This window comes from Leucoraja erinacea, chromosome 8, assembly GCF_028641065.1.
Source record: "Leucoraja erinacea ecotype New England chromosome 8, Leri_hhj_1, whole genome shotgun sequence".
Lineage (NCBI taxonomy): Eukaryota > Metazoa > Chordata > Chondrichthyes > Rajiformes > Rajidae > Leucoraja > Leucoraja erinaceus.
Genome location: NC_073384.1, coordinates 40,738,688 through 40,755,723, shown reverse-complemented (window position 1 = coordinate 40,755,723; position 17,036 = coordinate 40,738,688). Strand labels below are relative to the sequence as shown.

The 17,036-nt window shown below is 44.8% G+C and overlaps 1 protein-coding gene across 1 annotated transcript in view; it reads right to left on the bottom strand.

Moving 5' to 3' along the window:
• The window catches only part of fmn2b (formin 2b), a 359,438-nt gene that overhangs the window by 323,653 nt on the left and 18,749 nt on the right, over positions 1 to 17,036 (bottom strand). Inside the window, 1 exon segment of the mRNA XM_055639562.1 lies at positions 4,951 to 5,095. Within this exon segment, the coding sequence (XP_055495537.1) occupies positions 4,951 to 5,095 (145 nt within the window).

Below are 17,036 nucleotides of genomic sequence, written 5' to 3'. Positions count from 1 at the left end.
TTTTCCACAAATGTCTGGAATATGAGTAAAGAAAATAGGAGTTTAATTCAAGCGGTGTATGTCATTGCACTTTGGGAGATCGAGGAAGGTATACCATCAATGGCAGGACCCATGATTAGTATGGGTGTCAGAGGTTATGGGGAGAAGTCAGGAGAATGGAGTTAGGAGGAAGAGATAGATCAGCCATGATGGAATGGCAGAGTAGACTTGATGGGCCCGATGACCCAATTCTGCTCCAATCACTTGTGACTTATAACTCTTAACCACATTGATGTAGAGGGGGAAATGTGTCCAAGTACATAGTTCCCTGAAAGTGGCAGCAAGTAGATAGACTGGTAAAAGTAGTGCATGATATCCTTGCCTTTAACAGTCGGGGCATTGAGTGCTAGAGTGAGTACGAGTCACTGCAGCTTTACAACATTCTGGTTAGGCTGCATTTGGAATATTCGATACAGTTCTGGTCGCTCCCATTGAGGGAAGGATGTGGAAGCTTTGGAGAGGGTGGAGAAGAGGATTACCAGAATGCTGCCTGGATTGGAGGGTATTATCTACAAGGAGAAGTTGGACAAACTTGAAATATTTTTCTTGGAGTGGTGGAAGTTGAAGGGATACCTGATAGAAGTATAAAAAAAAAAAAAATAACACAAAGGTATAGATAGGGTAAAGTTGGAATTTTGATCACCCAGGGTGGAAATGCAAATAGCTGGTATAGCTTTAAGGTTAAAGGGGAAATGTTTAGAGGAGATGGGAGGGGCAAGTAATTTTTATTAAAGTGGTGGGTGTCTAGAACATTTTACCATGAGTGGTGGGGGAAGCAGATACAAAAGTGGCATTTGCAGAGGCTTTTAGTTAAGCTCATGGATATGCAGGGATATGGATCGTGTGCAGGCATTAGAGATTAGTTTAACCTGGTATCAGGATTTGCATTGTGGCTAGCAGACATTGTGGTCCAGAGGACCTGGTCCGATGTTGTACCGTTCTACCTGGTAAGTTTCAATTGTCAAGTAGTGAACCACAAATATCGATTCACGATTAAAAACAAAACTCACAAGATGTCTTCCCCATTTATTCCAAAGTTGTAAAACAGTATATTGGCTATTTCCATACAGACCACTTCAATAGTTAGGATGAAGTAACATAGGAAATGGTGTGGATCTTTGTGTTATTTGATGCCCTATTCTCTGGCGATTGATAAATTATAGTATAATATTTTTACAATAAGATTATTTATTCAGCCATAGTGTGGAAACAGGCCCTTCTGAGGGGGGCGAGCGAGCGCGAGAGAGAGCGCGAGAATGCAAGGGTTACTTAAAATTGGAGTAAGCAATAGCAATATTCATACCGCTGGGTTGTGAGAATGAATCACACTTTTGAGGATTAATCAAATGTCATCTTCCATCCAACAGTGGCCAGCTCATAAATGGAGTGCAGACAGTTAATCAATTGCATTGTAATGGTCAATATTCAACTAACAGTTTGACTGATGATTTGGAAGTCATGACAATACAGAAAATTATCAACAGCTGACTTTTTATGATGCAGTGTAGAACTGCTACAGGATGTTGCAGGCTAAGACTTTATTCCTTGGCGTGCAGGAGGATGAGGGATGATCTTATAGAGGTTTCAAAATAATGAGGAATAGATTGGGTAAAAGTACAGGTAAAATAATTTAGAAGATTGAGAGGGGATCTTATAGAAACTTACAAAATTCTTAAGGGGTTGGACAGGCTAGATGCAGGAAGATTGTTCCCGATGTTAGGGAAGTCCAGGACAAGGGGTCACAGCTTAAGGATAAAGGGGAAATCCTTTAAAACCGAGATGAGAAGAACTTTTTTCACGCAGAGAGTGGTGAATCTCTGGAACTCTCTGCCACAGAGGGTAGTTGAGGCCACTTCATTGGCTATATTTAAGAGGGAGTTAGATGTGGCCCTGGTGGCTAAGGGGATCAGGGGGTATGGAGATAAGGCAGGTACGGGATACTGAGTTGGATGATCAGCCATGATCATATTGAATGGCGGTGCAGGCTCGAAGGGCCGAATGGCCTACTCCTGCACCTAGTTTCTATGTTTCTATGTTTCTATGTTACAGAGTCTTTTGCCCAGAGTTGGAGAAGTCAAAAACCAGAGGACATAGGTTTATTGTGAGGGGTGAAAGATTTAACTACGGTGTAACATTATTTTTAGACAAAGGGTAATGCGTGCGTGGAACGAGTTGCCGGAGGAGGCATTTGAGGCAGGTACTATCACAAGGTATTCAGATAGGAACATGGATAGGAAAGGTTTCTAGGGATATGGGCCAAACAGAACCATCTTTTATCAGACTTTACTGGCTTTATCTAGCACTAAATGTTATTCACATTATTCCCTTTGCCATGTATCTGTACACTGTTGATGGTTAGATTCTAATCATGTACAGGTGTCAGAAGTTATGGGGAGAAGGCAGGAGACTGGGGTTAGGAGAGATAGATCAGCCATGATTGAATGGCAGAGTAGACGTGATGGGCCAAATAGCCTAATTCTACTCATATTCCTTATGACTTTTTTGGCTGACTGGCTAGCAGGCAACAAAGGCGTTTCACTGTTCTTCTGTACATGTGACAATAAACTAAACTCAACTCAGGCAGGTGGGATTAGTGTAGATAGGACATGTTGATCAGCATGGGCAAATTGGGCCAAAGGGCCCGTTTCTGCACTGCATGACTCAATGCTACAAGGTGAATATTTATTTTCGGAAATACTAGAGTTGCGCATGGAGGAATAGTAGCGGAGTCAGTCAGTCTATCAGCACAATAGTTTCTTGGTCCTCCAAAATATTCCAAATGGAATTTAAACTGGAGGTGGTGAAGGGAGGGCTTAAGCCAGAAAGGGTTATTGGAAAGAAAGAGCTACTTTAAATTTAGTTGCATCTGGTTAGGTAACTATAGTTGGGTGGAGATTATTCTATGCTTTAATTGTGCGGGGGAAGAACAAATTGCTGTACACATCTGTCTTTGTAGCTGGGATCACAAATTGGATCGAATGCCCTTGTCTGCTCCTAATTGGTTTGGGTTTGGTGTGGGTCTTGTAATCTATGTCGAGCTGACCATTTAACATTTTGTAAAAACAGGTCAAGCGGTGAGCTTCACGTCTGTCTTGGAGAGGGTTCCACCCCAGAGAATTCAGAAGTTTGGTGACACTCGCTTCTCTCTCATAGGTGTTAGTAAGAAATTGAGCTGCCTGTCTTTGGACACATTCGATGAAAGAAATGTTTTTATTTGTGTATGGGTTCCATGCTGCAATTGCGTAGTCCAAATGAGGTCTAACGAGGGTGAAGTATAGTTGCCAGATAAATAATCAGCTAGGAAGGCAAATGGCAAATTGGTCTTTTATTATGAGGGGATTTGAACCCAGGAGTAGCAAGGTCTTGCTACAATGATGGAGAGCTCTGCAGAGAATGCACCTGGAGCATTGTAGATAGTTCTTACCCAAGAGACAATATATTCCCTATTGATGGAACATAGTGTAGATCTCTTAGACTTTATGTGAATGGTGGGTTTGCTGTCTGAGTAGAGATAGACTCCAAGTCTCTCCATTTAGAAAAACAATAGGAAATAAACCAGGAACTGCAATTCTGGTCTATAAAACATAAAAGGCAAAGTGTTGGAGTAACTCAGCAGGTCAGGCAGCATCTCTGGAGAACGTGATTAGTTGACGTATTGGATCGGAACCCTTCTTCAGACTCCATGTGCTCCAGAGATGCTACCTGACCCACCAAGTTACTCCAGCACTTTGTATCTTCCAAAACTCTTACCGGGCTCAACAAAATGTTTCACTTGACTGACATGGGGGGGGGGGGCTCAGTCTCAGAAGTGGTTTGCCAATCTAGACAGAAATAAGGAGACTGCTCCATGCAAAGGGTGGTGGATCTTTGGAATGTACCACAGAGTGATGGAGCCTCATGAGTTCATTCAAAATCCAAAGACAAATAATAGTGTTTGAAGAACGGTTCCAACCCAAAACATCACCTAGCCATGTTTGCCAGGAATGTTGCCATCACCCACTGAGTTATTCCAGAACTTTGTGACTGTTCGGAGATCAATACCTCTCTTTATTAGGGGAAATCAAGGGTCAGGGCGTATAACACAGCTAAAATGTCAAGAATGATAAACCATGATAGATGAGTATGGAAGTTGGGAGGCCATGTACAAGACAGTGGTGAAGCTGCATTGGCTTGTGTTGTGTTCAGTTTTGTTAAGTATTGTGTTCAGTTTTGGGCATCATGTTATAGGAAAGACATTGTCAAGCTGGAAAGGGTAGACAATTTACAAGGATGTTGCCAGGACTCGAGGGCCTGAGGTGTAGGGAGAGGTTGAGCAGGCTCAGACTCTATTTCTTGGAGTGCAGGAGGATGAGGGATGATCTTAGAGGTGCACAAAATCATGAGAGCAATAGATCGGGTGAATGCACAGATTCTCTTGCCCCAGAGTAGGTGAAATTGGGAACCAGAGGACATAGATTAAAGGCACGGGGGGGAAAAGATTTAATAGGATCCCGCGGGGTAACGTTTTCACATAAAGGGTGGTGGGTGTATGGAACGAGCTGCCAGAAGAGGTAGTTGAGGTAGGTACTATTGCAACATTTAAGAAAAATTTATACAAGTACATGCATGGGACAGGATTAGAGGATATGGGCCAGGCAGGTGGGACTAGTGTAGATGGGACTTGTTGGTCGGTGTGGGCAAGTTGGTCTGAAGAGCCTGATTCCGTGCTGTTTGAACCAATGAACAACATAACAGACCAGGAGACAGAAGGTACTGCAGATGCTGGAGTCCATATATGAAATAGTGACGTGCTGTGAACATCAACAACAGAAATGTTGGGGCAACTGGCCTACTTCTCATGAATGCAAGTCTCCAAATGTGTCTCTATCCCACATCGCCTGGAAACAAAACGAGCCTACACCATTTTCTCACCGGACTCCACATGCTTCAGCGTTTCTTCCACCCAGGGCTTTGTAGGCGGCCACGCTGTCTGGATTCTCCCCGGGATTCGACCTTCCACGTGGTCACAAGATTGAGTGGGCTGGCTGACTGTGGCCCACGTGTACAGCTTGTCCTGCTGCAGTAGAGAACAAAACAGAAGCATCAGCTCCCTGAAGCGTTTGATGATGCAAACAGCTCATCTTTCCAGTAGATAAAACAAGTGGGCAAGGCACTGAGAAAAACCTTTTATCCAAAAATAAACTTAATTCAGGATAAATTAATGGTGGCGCAGGGGTAGAATTTCTGCCTTACACACCAGTGACCCAGGTTTGTATGTTCTCCTTGTGATCGCGTGGGGTTAGGGTTTCCTCCCACATTCCAAAGGGGTACAGTCTTGTTGGTTAATTGGCTTTGTTAAAATTGTATAAAAATTGTCCTTCGTGTTTCGGGTAGTATTAATGTCTGGGGAAATCGCTTGTCAGCATGGACTTGGTGGCCAATAGGCCAGTTTTTGCACTGTATCTCTAAACAAACAAGTATCTAAAACAAGAACTGCGCAAAACCTCTGACATTCTCAGCAGCAATACATACATTAATTAACCCTCTATTTGGTAGTGTTCACAACATTTTACCAGGCACCCGTGACACTCATGTAGACCTCTGGGGTGATATCCCTTCCTTTGTTTGAGGGAAGTCTCCACAAGACCCTTCCCCCCAATGTCCAGCAGCGGAAGGACCCTCGACTGTGGTCCTCCCCCACAGAGACTTGGCGTTGGCTGCACCAAGCTTCAGTGCGTTCCTCAGTACATACTGCACTGCTGCAGTCTGGAATGGGTCAGAAAGCAACACTCCCTGACGGACAACTCGCTCTGCTGGGAGGTCAACAAGGTTCGGGCTGACCAAAGAGCGTCTTTCACCGAGTTGATGACCTTCCAGCAGCACGACGTCAATCTCCGAATGTGTCCCTGGGAACAGTGCGTAAATCAGGTAGTCCTCTGCTACGGAGCTATTCGGGGATAAACCGTGACAAGGACTCTTGTGTCATTCTCCAAACTTTCTTCGCAAATCCACACTCTGCGAAGAGGTGGGCAACCGTCTCCTCACCAGAGCAGCAATGCACTGGGAAATACTTTACACTATTTCCAACAGTCAATAGCAACAGCGAGATGATTTTTTTCAAATAACACTCTCATACTTTTTCTTCAAGCAATACTCACATTTGAGTCGTGTTAATGTACTAACAACAACCCTGATACAAAAGAGGTGAAAGTAGAGCTGGATTTCTCCTTAATGTTTAGATTTATTGTCATGTGTACTGAGGTACAGAGAAAAGCTTAGCTTTGCATGCTCTCCAATTGCATCAAATAATACTTTAAATTAATGAAATCAAGTCAAACTCAAGTACAATAGGTCGAGCAATGGGAAAGATAAAGTGCAGAATATAGTTCTCAGCATTATAGCGCATCAATTCCACAGACAAATGTTTAGGTTTATTATTGTCATTAAAGCACAGTGAAGAACTTTGTTTTACATGCTATCCAATCAGATCAGATATTTAACATACACAATCAAGTCAAACTCAAGTAATATTAAGTTGAGCAAAGGGGAAGATACAGATTACAGAATATAGTTCTCGGCATTGAAGTGCAACCAGTTCTAAAAATCTGCAATGGGGTAAGGGGCAAATCATACAGTCCCCAAGTAGTTTATGGAATGTAATCCAATCTTTGTACAGTAAGGAGTGAACACAATGATGCCAGTGGCAACAGGCCCATCGACCCAACTTGCCCATGCCGTCCAACACGTCCCATCTACACTCGTCCCACCTGCCTGCATTTGGCCCCGATCCTTCTAAACATATCCTATCCATGTACCGACCAGTCTAATTGTTTTTTTAAAAACATCGATAGTACCTGCCTCAACTCCCTCTGGCAGCAAGCCCTTTGTGTAAACAATGTTGCCCTTGTTCCTATTAAATCTCTCCCCCCCCATTCTTAATCCCATGCTCTAGTTTTTGATTCCTCCATTCAGAATAAAAATTCTCTAAATTTACCCCATCTATACCCTTCATGATTGTGTACACCTCTACAAGATCATCCCTCATCCTCCTTTGCCCCAAGGAATAGAGTCCTGGGCTGCTCAACCTCTCCCAATAGCTCAGGCCAGAGTCCTGGCAACATCCTCATAGATGTGCACAAGAACTTGTGAAAATTACTTGCTGCATTTCCTATATGACAACTTCAAACCTACTTCATTAATTGCAAGAAACATAGAAAATAGCAGCAGTAGGTCATTCGGCCCTTTGAGTCTGCACCGCCATTCAATATAATCATGGCTGATCATCCAAAATCAGCACCCCGTTCCTGCTTTTCCCTCATAGCCCTTGATTCCCTTAGCCCCAAGAGCTAAATCTAACCCTCTCATGTGCAGTGCAGCACCTCCCCAAAGATGATATACAAATTTACACGTTTCCTCAGTGTTAAGAGGTTTTACCTGCCCGAGACTGCTGGCTGCACAGGTGGACAGTGGTCTTTCCGTCGTCTGCAGACCACTGGCCGGGGCGCTCACAACCTCGTTGAGTTTTCGATGGATGGGTTTCATCAATCTCAGCGGAGTAAGATCACTATCGGTCTGGGAGTTCACTTCACTCCAAGTCTCTGTATCTGCCCGCTTGGGGTCCTTCCTCACAACCAACACACTTGAGAAAATGTCAGGCACTGCTGACCCAGTCAAAGGGAAGGGAGCAGAGGACCGATTATTGTTATTGCAGTTATCCAGATGTTTGGTCCCGATGGTAAGTTCCTCTGTATCGGATACAACCTGATCACATCGATTGATGAACATCGAACCGAAGTTACCATCAGCATCAATTCTATGCTTTGGACTGGATGGTGGCTGGCTCATTTGGTTTTCCTCATCATCATTCCTCTGAACAATCAGTCCATTTACTTTACTGCCATCATCAGCGTTCACATCACTCATCCCGTCATAGAAGTCGCCTTGATTGTTGTTCAGCTCTGGCTTTGTTCTGTCTGACCACACAGCTGGGGACACATGTTGCAAGACGGTTTGTTCCATAGCTTGAATAGCCCTCTGCTGAAGCTCAGCAGGCCATGAAATGGACTTCTCCTCCCGCCCGGGCAGACAAGAGCAGCAGGTAGTAGTACTGGCTGCCGCAACCAATGTTTTGTTCAGGACATCAGCCAAACCCAGACCACTATCGTCCAACCCACCAGAAGGAACACACACTCACTCTGGCCCAGCATTATAAAACACAACCACTTGCCTCTCTCATCACAAGCATGCCAATGATATTTCCTCTGAAACTGGAACTTTCAAAACATGCTAGTCATCTTTAGTCCAAATATTCTGCTGTCTCATGCCACCACTATCCAACGTTGATGACAGGCCAATCCTTTCCAAGCTTTAAATTATTTCCCTGTGCTTTCGTACTTTACATTGAGAGAAGATGCTGCTCGCATCTTGCTGCATCACAGAGCATCTGGTTACTGCAGGACTCCGGGACACGCTGCAGACAGAACGAAGGGATCAGTTTCCAGTGTAATCGATCCAGCATCGCAGCACAAAAAAGCAAGGTTGCACTAAATGATTCAAGCCAGCAAGTTGCATCGACATGCTGGGCCTCCGCTGTAACAAATTCTCAGCTAGTGTACTTAAAACCAATATCACCACTCACTGCAGAACCACCCACATACAAACCCGTCATCAGTGCCGGGCACACACCCACGGCAATAAAATGAAGGACTCTACAGGGTCACAGGGAGATGAATGCTCACTGGTCAAACCAGACAGCAGGCCAGTTAGAAAAATCAATCTGCATATGCTTGTTTAGGATTAAGTGCCTTGCTCAATCTCAAAGCTTCTACATTAGCAGAATTCTCACTTTTTATTCAGTCAGTGAGTTATAAAGCTGATCTACTGCTAACTTCCCTTTGGCAGGATCAGAAGACAGAGTGCCTGACATTTGGGCAACCCAGCGGCACAGTGGCAGCGTCACAGACCCGGGTTCGATCTGGACTACAGGTGATGTCTGTACAGACCCCGTGGCCCTGTGGATTTACTCCGGGTGCTCCGGTTTCCTCCCACCTTCCAAAGACGTACAGATTTGTAGGTTAGATGGCTTCTGTAAATTTCCCCAGGTGTGTAAGATGCCAATGTTGGATAACATAGAACTAGCATGAATGGGTGATTATTGGTCAAAGGCTATTTACAGGGCCATAAGGGGAACAGTCATTGTAAAGATGGGTTCACATTTCTTTTTGCAGGTGTTAGTGAATCTTTGGCATTTTCTACCCTGGAGGATTTGGAGGAGTAGGATAATTGCACAGAAGTGAATAAATTAAAAATGAAGAACAGACAATAGGAGTCCAGACCTGGGGAATTGCTGCCTTAATAAAATTGAATGGTGGGGCGGGCTCATGTGTCTGAATGACTTTTCTTATACCCTTGTCTGCCTCCAAATCACCTGAACGTGGGCAAGTTAAATGACTCCTAGGCACCTTAATACAAGACTATTTGTAAAGCAACATAATTTAAAGCACGTATATAAATCTGATAAATTTAGTTTAGAGATACAGCATGAAAACAGGCCATTCGGCCCACCAACGATCACCCATACACTACACACAAGGGGCAATTTACAGAGGCCAATTAACTTAGAAACATGCAGGTCTTTGGAGTGTGGGAGGAAACCAGAGCACCCGGAGTAAATCCATACAGTCACATGGAGAACATACAAACTCCACACAGATAGCACCCAAGGTCAGGATCGAACCCGGTTCTTTGGTGCTGTAAGGCAGCAGCAGTATCACTGTGCCGTGAAGGAACTGAGATACGGCATGAAAATAGGTCCTCCCACCCACCGAGTCCACACCAACCATCGTGGATATATAAACAATGCTGGAATAACTAAACGGGTCAGGCAGCATCTTGGAGAAAATGGATAGGTGAAGTTTTGGGTCAGGACCTTTCTTCAGACCTGTAAACTAGTTCCGTTTTATCTCACTTTTGCATCCTACACACCAGGGGCAATTTACTGAAGCATGTTAACCGACGTGCTTCCCACATGAAGATACTACACATACATTGTTATGAAATAACAATGGACTCAATGACTAAAACCCTTAGTTTAGTTTATTGTGACATATACTGAGGTATAGTCAAAAGCTTTCGGTCAGTGGAAAGACTATACATGATTACAATAAAGTTGTTCACAGGGTACAGAAACTGGATGAAAGGTATAACATTTAGTGCAAGATGCAAGATAAATTATAGTAAAGGCCAATTAAAGATAGTTCGAGATTCCACCTATCCAGTGATTTGACAGACAACAGTAACAATATTTTAAGAGGCAAATTTACTTTGAAAAGCAGAGTACGCAACAAACGTACATTCACACAGATTTTGAATTCAAGAACACTTTGGGGAAGAGGGAAGATTTAATAGGAATCCGAGGGGTAATTTCTTACACAAAGGGTAGTAGGTGTATGGAACGGGTGGTTGGAGGAGGTAGTTGAGGCAGGCACTATCACTACATTTAAGAAACATTTGAAAAGTTACATGGATAGGAAAGGTTCAGAGTGGCATGGGCCAAATGCAGGTGGATGGGACTAGTGCAGGTAGGATATGTTTTGGCGGTGTGGGCAAGTTGGGTCGAGGGGCCTGTTCCGCAAATTGAAGCAAATTTTCCAGATTGCCTCCAGGAAAAACGATTTTCTGCATTAAGCAATTATTTATTGTGCAAAACAGCAACTGGGGCATTGCATCATATTCTTAAATTAAACCAGTCTAAATTCTTGTTGCAAGAGCGACAGAACAAAAAGAGTTGTTTATTCTTGTACATCAGTCTATGAAAGTAAGCATGCAGGTACAGCAGGCAGTGAAGAAAACGAATGGCATGTTGGCCTTTATAACAAGAGGAATCAAATATAGGAGCAAAGAGGTCCTTCTGCAGTTGTACAGAGCCCTAGTGAGACCACACCTGGAGTTTTGTGTGCAGTTTTGGTCCCCTAATTTGAGGAAGGACATTCTTGCTATTGAGGGAGTGCTGCGTAGGTTTACAAGGTTAATACCCAGGATGGCGGGACTGTCATATGCTGAGAGAATGGAGCAGCTGGGCTTGTACACTCTGGAGTTTATAAGGATGAGAGGGAATCTCATTGAAACATATAGGATTGTTAAGGGTTTGGACACGCTAGAGGCAGGAAACATGTTCCCGATGTTGGGGGAGTCCAGAACCAGGGGCCACAGTTTAAGAATAAGGAGTAAGCCATTTAGAACGGACACGAGGAAACACTTTTTCTCACACAGAGTGGTGAGCCTGTGGAATTCTCTGCCTCAGAGGGCGGTGGAGGCAGGTTCTCGGGATGCTTTCAAGAGAGAGCTGGATAGGGCTCTTAAAAATAGCAGAGTCAGGGGATATAGGGAGAAGGCAGGAACGGGGTACTGATTGGGGATGATCAACCATGATCACATTGAATGGCAGTGCTGGCTTGAAGGGCCGAAAGGCCTATTCCTGCACCTATTGTCTAACCTCCAAGAAAAAATGTATGAAAGTCACTGAAAAATTGTTGATAATGAATGCATTACTTCAATGGGCAGAGATTGATCGGAAAGCTGTTAATTAGTGATGTTTGCATTGATTTTCATACCCACATACAGCATGCTGCAAGTTGGATAGCTGTCATTTGTAAAAAAAACGGTGTTTCATTTATCAGCATAGCATCAAACTGAAATTTTACTTTGATTTATTTTCAATGCATTCAAAAATAAACGACCCAAGGCTAAATATTAGATGGTTTAGTCACCAACCTCAGATTGCATCAAAAGTCAACAATTCAGGTGGAGCAGCATTAATGCCTGGTCGTACATGGATACAGCAGAATAGAGATGTTACAGATACGAGTACAGAAATGGCTGATGGAGTTTAATACAGTCAAATGCAAGGTTTAGTTTAAAGATCCAACATGGAAACAGGACCTTTGGCGCATTAACAGTGTTGTACAGAGGGTTCTCGAGTCCAAGTATACATCTCCCCAGAATAAGTAACATAACCAGACAGTTGTAGAGAAGGCATGTTGTAATGAAGACAAGCAGACATGCTCCAGAAAATTCAGTCCAAGTTTGTTGAAGCTTTCCTTTATAGAAACAAAGAAAAATAGTTGCAGGAGTAGGCCATTTGGCCCTTCGAGCAATATCACGCTCCTTCTTTTTCCCCCATATCCCTTGGTTCCTTTCGCCACAAGAGGTAAATCTAACTCTTGAAAACATCCAGTGAATTGGCCTCCACTGGCTTCTGTGGCAGAGAATTCCACAGATTCACAACTCTGGGTGAACAAATTTTTCCTCATCTCAGTTTTAAATGGCCTGCCCCTTATTCTTAAACTGTGACCCCTGGTTCTGGACTCCAACATCAGGAACATTTTTCCTACATCTAGCCTGTCTAAGAATATTATACTTTAAAAAAATCCCCTCTAATCCTTCTGAATTCCAGTCGACCCATTCTTTCATCATATGTCAGTCCCACCATCGCAAGAATTAACCTGCTGAGGCTACACTGCACTCCCTCAATAGCAATAATGTCCTTCCCCAAATTAAAAGACCAAAATTGCACACAATACTCCAGGCACGGTCTCACCAGGACCTTGTAGCACCGCAGTAGGATCTCCTTGCTCCTAAACTCAAATCCTCCCGCAATGAAGGCCAACATGTCATTAGCTTTCTTCACTGCCTGCTCTACCTGCATGCTTACTTTCAGTGACTGATGTACAAGTACACCAAGGTCTCATTGTACCTCCTCTTTTTCTAATCTGACACCATTCAGATAATCAGCCTGACGAGTCTTGACCCGAAACGTTACCCATTCCTTCTTTCCAGAAATGCTGCCTGTTCCGCTGAGATAGTCCAACATTTTGTGTCTACCATTTAGTTAATAATCTGCCTTCCTGCTCTTCCCACCAAAGTGGATAAGCACACATGTATCCATATTATACTGCATCTGACCACTCACCCAACCTATCCAAATAACCCTACAATCTCAGCATCCTCATCGCAGCTCACACTGCCACCCAGCTTTGTCATCAGCAAACTTGGAGATAATACACTAATCTAAACATCATCCTAATGAACCACTTCCGCAACCTCTTCAAGCCTCCCAATCCTCCTGTCATGGGGTGACTGGAAATGCAGCTGAACCAAAGTTTTGAAAAGCTTGCTGACGTGTGATAATGGAAGCTATCAAACAAAAATTACAGCAAGAATTTTACATGCGTAACAAAATAATAGAATTAGGATTAATACATTACTTTGATTCTGGTGTGAAGTACAAATATATCATATTCTAACAATTAAGGTGAGCTATTTAAGGCAAAGCACAAAAGATCCTGCTCTTCTACCATCGCCTCCGCCTCACAGCGCACTTCCACGGGAAGGAGTCTTCGCCCCCCCCCCCCATTGATGACCCCTTTTCCCGTCTCCAACGCACCCCCTCCTCGTGAAACCCCCCTCGGTAACCTCCCGGCTTTGGAACTCTTTATCCAAAATTGCCATCGCGACGTCAACTGCCTCAACTTCTCCACTCCCCGTTTCACTCCAATCTCTCCGCCCCTGAACGCACTGCCATCGAAACACTCCGCAACAACCAAGATTGGGTTATCAAACCAGCTGACAAGGGAGGTGCCGTGGTAGTCTGGCGCGTCGATCTCTACAAAGCTGAGGCCACGCGCCAACTCTCGGACACCTCCTCCTACTTACCCCTGGACCATGACCCCACTGACGAGCACCAGGCCACCATCTCTAGCACCACCACTGACTTCATTAACTCCCACGCCCTGCCCGACCGAGCCTCCAACCTCATCGTTCCCCAGCCTCGCACGGCCCGTTTTTATCTTCTCCCCAAAATCCACAAACCTGACTGTCCCGGAAGACCCATTGTCTCTGCTCGTTTGTGCCCCACCGAACTCATCTCCACATACCTTGACTCCATACTATCCCCCTTGGTCAAATCCCTTCCTACCTATGTTCAAGACACCTCAGACACTCTCCGCCGCCTCCGCGCATTCCATTCTCTAGGCCCCCACCCCCTCATCTTCACCATGGATGTCCAGTCACTCTACACCTCCATCCCCCACCAGGATGGCCTCAAAGCCCTCTGGTTCTTCCTCGACCAGAGGAGCAACCTATACCCAGCCACTGACACTCTCCTCCGCCTTGCGGAGTTGGTCCTCACCCTCAATAACTTCACGTTTGACTCCTCCCATTTCCTCCAAACACAAGGTGTAGCTATGGGCACACGCATGGGCCCCAGCTACGCCTGCCTCTTTGTCGGGTACGTCGAACAATCCTTGTTCAATACGTACCAGGGCCCCATCCCCGAACTCTACCTCCGGTACATCGACGACTGCTTTGGGGCCACCTCCTCCACACACACACACAACTGACTGACTTCATCCACTTCACCACCAACTTCCATCCGGCATTGAAATACACCTGGACTATTTCCGACACTTCCCTACCATTCCTTGACCTCACTATCTCCATCGCAGGTGATAGACTCCTGACCGACATCCACTACAAACCCACTGACTCCCATGGCTATCTAGACTACACTTCTTCCCACCCTGCCTCCTGTAAGGATTCCATCCCCTACTCCCAATTCCTCCGCCTACGCCGCATCTGCTCCCAGGATGAGGCGTTCCACACCAGGACATCTGAAACGTCCTAATTCTTCAGGGAACGGGGACTCCCCTCCTCCACCATAGATGAGGCTCACCTGGGTCTCTTCCATACCCCGCAACACTGCTCTCTCTCCCCATCCCCGCACTTGCAACAAGGGCAGAGTACCCCTAGTCCTCACCTTTCACCCCACCAGCCGTCACATACAACAAATAATCCTCCGCCATTTCCGCCACCTCCAACGGGACCCCACCACTCGCCACATCTTCCCATCTCCCCCTATGTCTGCCTTCCGCAAAGACCGCTCCCTCCGCAACTCCCTTGTCAATTCTTCCCTTCCCTCCCGTACCACCCCCTCCCCGGGCACTTTCCATTGCAACCGCAAGAAATGCAACACCTGTCCCTTTGCCTCCCCCCTCGACTCCATTCAAGGACCCAAGCAGTCGTTCCAGGTGCGACAGAGGTTCACCTGTATCTCCTCCAACCTCTTCTACTGCATCCGCTGCTCTAGATGTCAGCTGATCTACATCGGTAAGACTAAGCGGAGTTTGGGCAATCGTTTCGCCGAACACCTCCGCTCGGTCCGTAAGAACCTTCGTGACCTCCCGGTGCCTCAGCATTTCAACTCCCCCTCCCATTCCCAATCCGACCCTCTGTCCTGAGTCTCCTCCATTGCCAGAGTGAACAACACCGGAAATTGGAGGAACAGCACCTCATATTCCACTTGGGGAGCCTGCATCCAGCGGGCATGAACACTGAATTCTCCCAATTTTGTTAGCCCTTGCTGTCTCCTCCCCTTCCTTAGCCCTCGAGCTGTCTCCTCCCATCCCCCAGCCCTCGAGCTCCTCCTCCTCCTTTTTCCTTCCTTCTCCCTGCCGCCCCCTATCAGTCTGAAGAAGGGTTTCGGCCCGAAATGTTACCTATTTCCTTCGCTCCATAGATGCTGCTGCACCCGCTGAGTTTCTCCAGCATTTTTGTGTACCATCCTGCCTATCATGTTCATGTTCCAGGAGCAGAATTAGGCCATTCAGCCCATCCTGTATACTCCGCCATTCAATCATGGCTGATCTATCTTTCCCTCTTAACTCATCTCCACCTTAAAAATATCCATTGACTTGGCCTCCACAGCCGACTGCAGCAATGAATTTCACAGGTTGACGACCCTCTGACTAAAGAAATTCCTCCTCATCTCCTTTCTAAAGGTACATCCTTTTATTCAGAGGTTAGAGCCTCTGGTCCTAGATTCTCCCACTAGACTTAAATCATTTCAAGATTTTCCTCACATTCCAATGCATAAACAAATAACCAAATCTACGACAAAGTCTGTTCAACGTTTTGAAATAACTTAATTCAACCTGACCACAGGAATTTGCTTTGGCTTGTATAATTTCAGGAACTTTGGCATGCCTCATTGCTATCCTGTTGGCTATACAGTGCATTAGCACCAAATGCCACAATTATTATGTGTAACCAAGCTTGTAAACACATCGCCAGTGGGAGAGCCATTACTGCCATTTCAAATTAAAATCAGTCAACACCAGAAACCGAGGGCAGACGATACACCCCGTCACTGATATACCCGCCACTTAATGTGAGGACGCGGCTTTTATTAGTGACTTCCAACATTTATATTTTTACTTTACTAAAGTTTTCCTTGTGCAGTGAGCCCACCCACCCATTGCCAATTTGCATTGTTGAATATTAAATAACAGGAAGCCACTAGCTCATTGCGTTGTGCTGGTTCTTTCAAAGGAACTATGCAATCTATCTTTGGTATAAACCAGTGTCTGCAGTTCTTTGTATCTACATATTTGTTCTACACACTATTACCAGAAGCAAGTTGCAAAATACACAAACTTCTACAGGTGTAAATTGGAGACCATACTGATTGGTTATAGTCAGAGACTTGCAGCGTGGAAAGATGACAAATTATTTCCTTGGAGATCTTAATGACATTCCATGAGTTGCATCCATCCAGTCTGATGGGAACCAGTTTAACCAACTCTACCTTCAATGCTATAATCAATCATCAATGCACACCAACACATTTCCCCTATGGCCATGACCTCTTGTACTCTCACCTATGTAGCACCTTTACAAAGGTCACCCAGAGTACCCAAATACAGGTACCCTGCTGTCAACATTGCTTGTTACATTCTCAAAGAACTATAACAAATTTGTTAAAACAAATTTACTCTTCATGAAACCATGTTGATCTAGTTTGACTATGTTAAGTCTCACTAAATGATGAGCTATTTCTTCCTCGATTATGAATTCCTAGAATTCTATAATTAGCCTGTTGCTTTATTCTTGAAAGCAAATTCAGTTTACTTCAGAGCCCCTAACCACTTGCAAGTGACATTCTATGCTTAGTTTAGCTTATA